General features: G+C 38.5%; 1 protein-coding gene across 2 annotated transcripts in view; it reads left to right on the forward strand.

The window, feature by feature from the left end:
• EHD4 (EH domain containing 4) overlaps positions 1 to 5,787 on the forward strand; it is a 42,237-nt gene extending 36,450 nt beyond the window's left edge. The window contains exon 6 of one of the 2 annotated variants that reach the window (XM_061611343.1): positions 316 to 5,787. In XM_061611343.1, the coding sequence (XP_061467327.1) occupies positions 316 to 852 (537 nt within the window). In that variant the 3' untranslated portion in view covers positions 853 to 5,787. The remainder of the gene's footprint in view (positions 1 to 315) is intronic. The other variant, XM_061611342.1, reaches the window with a different exon arrangement.
• Positions 5,788 to 6,000: the final 213 nt, after the last annotated feature.

Below are 6,000 nucleotides of genomic sequence, written 5' to 3' on the forward strand. Positions count from 1 at the left end.
AGTATCCTTGCTGGTGTTGTGTAAATGTTTATAAGTGCAGGATCTTCCTGTGAACACAATGTGGTCTCACTTCAAGGATTGTGGTTTCCTTTTACAGCTGCTGTCTTTAAAGTATTTCATGAAACTACTTTTGGGCTGTTTTTCTGTGGTGCAGTCTGGGGAAATGTAAACATGTACAGTGCTACCTAAACTATTTGTATTGAAGGCTTGTTTCATTCTGCAGTCATCCTTATTCAAACTTGGCAGACACCAAGAATTTAATCAAGGAATTGTTGAAAAGTGTTCTTACTCATCATCATTTTTGTCATTTTATAGGAACAGCTGGAGAACTACGACTTCAGCAAATTCCATTCTCTGAAGCCAAAGCTGATTGAAGCTGTAGATAACATGCTGGCCAATAAAGTTGCCTTCCTAATGAATCTTGTTAGCCAGGAGGAGCGTAGCATGCCTGCACAGAAGGTTCAAGGTGGGGCATTTGAGGGTACCACAGCAGGACCGTTTGACCAGGGATATGGGGAAGGTGCCAAAGAAGGAGCCGATGAAGAGGAGTGGATTGTTGCCAAAGATAAACCTGCATATGATGAAATCTTTTATACTCTCTCACCAGTCAATGGTAGAGTCTCTGGAGCCAATGCAAAGAAGGAAATGTTGACCTCCAAACTGCCCAACAGCGTCCTGGGGAAAATCTGGAAGCTTGCTGACTGTGATAATGATGGCATGTTGGATGAGGAAGAATTTGCATTAGCAAAACATCTTATCAAGATAAAATTGGAGGGATATGAACTCCCCGGTAGCTTGCCCGTCCATCTGGTACCTCCATCACATAGAAAATCTTTGCGTGGAGCAGAGTGATAAATGCATTCTAAAAATATTCAAAGTTCAAATGCGTGAGATTCTGTTACAGCGAAAGATCGTATAACACATTTGAAAGTAGGGTTGTTGTCGAGCATTTTAGGGTGACTTCAAACATTTAGCCTTTCCTATACAAAGGTCATTTGTGTAGGGAAAAGCCAGAAAGCCATCATGTACATGCACTGGGAAGCAGTGATTAGCAGTAGTTTTCCCATGTGTTTGTGCATGCAACATGTATACACCGTAAAATAAATATATATGCAATCTGTAGCATGACATGCTTCAAATGCTTTTTGACATTTGAAGTGGCCTGCACATTATAGGAACTAACAATGTAGCACAGAGATGAACCTATATTAATAGATCTGAAGGCCCTTCACTAAAATAAAAAAGTGTTTGTCACACGTGCCTTTTAAAATTACCTTCTGCAAGTTTTTATTGGTAAGGATAAATGACATAGTTGACATTTTTTCACTGTGTTTACAATCAAAATGCTAAACAGGTTGAGTAGGTATAAAATAATTGCAGCTGTACTAAAGGTTAATATTTTAATAATGCAATGCAAAATTACCCTTTATTCTTCAGAAGAAATCTAACACTTCATTTCCAGAAGGCAGCGGTCGGTTCACTAATGATACTTGAAAAGAATACATTCACAAATACCAAAATCCACCTTATGCTTCTGAAATTACACTTGGAGATTGTTATGATAGATTATAGCATAGCTGTATTGTTTTGGTCAAAAATTAAAAGCATGCCTTGGACTAAAACCTTTACAAACTCATGCTTGTTTGGGGAAGAAGAAAAGGGGCAGATATGCAGACAAGTGCTTAGAAGAATGTCATATTTAGAAAATCAATGAATTACATTTGAAAGATATATATATATATATATAAATTGATATTTTCCAATCTTATAGTTCTTTAGCTACTGTAGAGGCTATACTTGTTGCCTTTTTATAACTAGAATATATAGGAAGAGCCCTGCTGGATCAGGCCAAGGGTCCAAAAGTGGAACCCCACATCAGGGCATGATGGCAATAGTCTCTGCCTTGTTTACCCCCACATCGAGAAGGTAGCAATTTGGAGGTACGCTATCCCTGAATGTGGAGATTCCACTTTCACATCATGCCTAACAGCTAATAGCTGATTAGCTATTGTCTATCTTAGGCTTTTTTCAAGCCATCAAAGATGGTGGCCTTTGCCACATCTTGCAGAAGTGAATTCCAGAAGTTAATTCTATGTTGTAATACTGTGAAATCCCTGGTAGTTGGTTTTTTTTATAAATCCAAAAAGTGTACATACAAATATTGACACTTCTGTTCACTGGAATGATGGTTTGCAAAAGTATTTTGGAGGCCTTAATCCCAAGGAAGTATGACTCTGCTAAAAACATGCCTACATATTTGACAGATCTGCTTTGTGGAAAATATATGTGCTTGTGTCAATAAAGGGTGTTCTGGTTAAAGCTAAGTGATAGTATTTTGTACAGATAATGGTTGCTTGGTCGTTATTCTAAGGCTTTATTCTTAAAATGCACAGAAAACTTCCTTGTAACTTCCTAGCCTGCAAAGCATTCTTTTCACTGCTTTTGTTTATGGAGGACTTGTGCTTGTGGCATGAAACCTGTGTAATGGCTACATAAAGGGAGGGTATAGCAATATAGTCAGAAAGAGAGAGCACATAGTTTCTCCTGTTGCTTCAACAAAATACTGTTATTTAACTTGGCTACTTCTGCGATCACAATATCAACCGCAAATCTCCATTCTTCAGATGAAGCTGCTTTATACAGAGGTCCTTATACTCAGGCCCTGCTTGCAGGTTTCCCATAGACAACTAGTTGGCAACTGTGAGAACAGGATGCTGGACTAGATGGTAGACTTGATCTTAGCCAAAAGTCCAAGAAGCTACTAGACGGGCCATTGGCCTGATCCATCAGTCTCTTCTTACGTTCTTATATAGAGTCACATTGCTGGTCATCTATCCCAGTATTATCTACTCTGGCTATCATTGGCACTCCAGGATCTCAGGCAGGGTTTTCCCCAGCCTTGCAACCTCAGATCTTTTTGAGATGTCAGCTGAAGGATTAAACCTGCTTGCAAACTGCTTTCCAGTTTGCATGTTTTTCTTGGGTCTTTGTTACAGCATCTGTGCAGTAATTACATCATGAGATCAGCTGATCACTATATGGCAGTTGTGGATCTAGGGCTGATGTAATCATCGTCACAGGACATCTAATGATTGGGTTCACTAAGAAACCCATTAACAAACTAACAGGTTAGCCCTACTCTTACTAGACTTTTGTGTATTCTTTATTTGCATGCACAGACTTCACTCGGAATAAGTATAAGCTAACTTCATGTCTTGTTTTCTGAGGCTCATGGCTTTCAAAGTAGTTGCCTTTTTTTAGCAAGGATTATAGCATAGGAGGAAATGTGTGTGTGCAGGGGAATGTAATTTGCATAGTAGGGGGGATAAAAAAAACAACAGGGAAAGGAGACAGATGGGTCAAAAAGCGTGACTACAGAAGATGTTCCTTCTAGTTCTTCTCGTTGCACCTTGAATCTTCAGCATGTGCTTGTTCATTTCAAGACCACTCTTTGAACTATTCTTTTTTTTCAAAATGGAAACGAGTCATCAGGTGCTAATAGATATTATGAGTTGATATTCTGTCAGTGAGATTACATATAGGCGATTAATTCTCTTACAGCTATAAAATTCCATTTTATTCATTTTTAGGGGACCGCACTCTTCGTAGAAACATTTGTGTGTGTCCGTTGCTGCATTGAATTATTGCTCACTGCAACCTTTCTCTAGAATGGTTGGTAATATTTCTCCAAGCATTTTCTTTTCTTTTGCAGTTTCTTCAAATCTTTGCAATGAAATTGCATTCCTATTCTTTCTTTTATTGTTCTGGAGTGATTTTAGTGGTTTTGTAATTGAAATCTGCTTCAATTTCATTCTCTTCCTGGCTAATTTGAAACACCTTGTCAACTACAGTGTTTGAGTTTTTGAGTGACTTTAAAAACAATGAAATCATCTTTTTAGGCAAAGACATACAAAGAATGGAACTAGCTTTTTTTCCTGCTGTGATCCTTACTATTTCAAGAAGCAAGATTCACAGGGTGATTTCTGAAATGGCATAAGAAGCGCAAGGGAACAAAAAACATGGGTGATCTGTGCATCTTCCCCCCCCCCATACTTCCAGAGTCTTGTGTGAGTTGCCCTTATGCACAGATCTCTTATGGGGAGCCATATCCCACATTGGGAACACGTAAAAACTTTCCCGTGGGGAGATAGCAGTTCCATTCCAACTGTGTAATACAGCCAAATGCTTAGTTTCCAGAACTTGCTCATTTGGGCAGTACAGCATGACCATTAGCCCAGCCCTTTATATATTTTTCTGAGCCTTGCTGGCATGCAAAAGGGCTGCTAAGGATTGGCAATTGGATCCATAGAGACCATAGCACTGTTTGGTATTTTAAAAATGAAATAGGAACAGTTTTGTAGTTCTATTTCTTAGCAGAGATATAAACGCAAGCAGTAGAGTGAGAATCAGCCAGCCCACCTGTTCCCTCAGACACAAATAACAGCAGACACAATCTTCTTAGGTAAAAAGATAAAGAATGTTTACTCATGAACTTTCATATCTTCAGGAAACATAGGCTCTAGCTGGGATAGAAAAGTAGAAGTCTCCATCCATTATAATGGTCATCTTGGACAGCATGTGCATGCTTCACTCTCCTCAGGCTTATTGGAGAATATGCAAAAACTACCAGACACAGGAGGAGAAAGAGAAGCCAAGTAATCCCACCCTTTAGGAAGTTACATCACTGGTAAACAGGTACATGGGATATTTCCCAAAATATCCCTTAAAGGTAACATCTCCCTTTTTACAAGGGAACATGCAAGTTTGCTTATTCTAACAAGCACAAGTGGAGAGCACTTCTACTTAGACAAGGAATAATATAATATTTGCTGGAAGGGGGAGCATATGTTGTATACCCCAACCCCTTGCTCAGTGCAGGAAATAGAGACCTAGAGGATCCCCAACTGATGGCTGTCCAGCCCCTTCTTGAAGACTTCCAGCAAGGGAGAACCCACCACCCTTCCAGATAACTGGTTTCATTGTTTTGGTGCCCAGTTTCTGTGAAATCCACCCCGCTGTCACCTCCAGAAAGCTGCATTGTGGGTTTTCCAGCCTTCAGGAGTGGTTTTCATCAGGTGCAACAGACTGCGGTGGAAGAGAACTCTTAATGCCCAGAATTCAGCCTTTCAGACTGATAGAGCCTGTAAGAATCCAAAGATAAATGTCAATATGTGTCTTGTTTGGAGTATGTGTAATGGTATTTCACAAACATAGAACTTGATGCTGAATTGGAAAGTAGCTACTCACAGGTGATGTATCCCCATACTGTGTAAGATGTATGTGACTTAGAAATTTGGAAAAGTTGCTAAACCTGGATTTTGAACAGCAACTCTTTGTCTTCTTGCACTTGAACTTCATAAGCTTATTATTTCAACCCTACATTAAACTCTTCTTCATTATTGCCTAAAATTTGGCCAGTGCCCTCTTTATATTTTTTTATAATTAGTGATTTTTCCAGTCTAACAGTTCTAAATGTCCTCAAGGATGTGAACCACTTTATTTAATCAAAGTTGAGGCACAGTTTCTGTCTCATTATTGTTACATATTTATAGGTCTAAGATCAGGTCACTTTAAAAAAATTACACAATGATTGACCAGTCCTTGTATTACTGTGAAAAACTTTCAGGTGTAATCTAGAGATTATATTTCTTTTTTTGTTTGGTAAGGCTCAAATAACAAATTATTGGTGCAAATATTAATTTCCCATAAGGGTTTAAATTCATTAGTGTTGCACTTTGATTATCTGGATAAATCATTACAGATACTGTAATATATTTTTGTATATGCTTTTAAAACTTTTTTTTTTGTAACAATGTTGGGAAATAAAATTGCTGTTTAATAAAGTTAGAACACATTGTGATTAGTGTGTTCATTTTTCCATTCTTGTGGAGGGCTGCACTCCAGTGGCCGAAAGGTAGTAATGCAGCAGCTGGACTTCTTGTAGAAAAGCTCTAGACCCAATACAAATTCAGTATTGGACTTGGCAAGTTGACATTATTG

This window comes from Rhineura floridana, chromosome 2 (genome assembly GCF_030035675.1).
Source record: "Rhineura floridana isolate rRhiFlo1 chromosome 2, rRhiFlo1.hap2, whole genome shotgun sequence".
Lineage (NCBI taxonomy): Eukaryota > Metazoa > Chordata > Lepidosauria > Squamata > Rhineuridae > Rhineura > Rhineura floridana.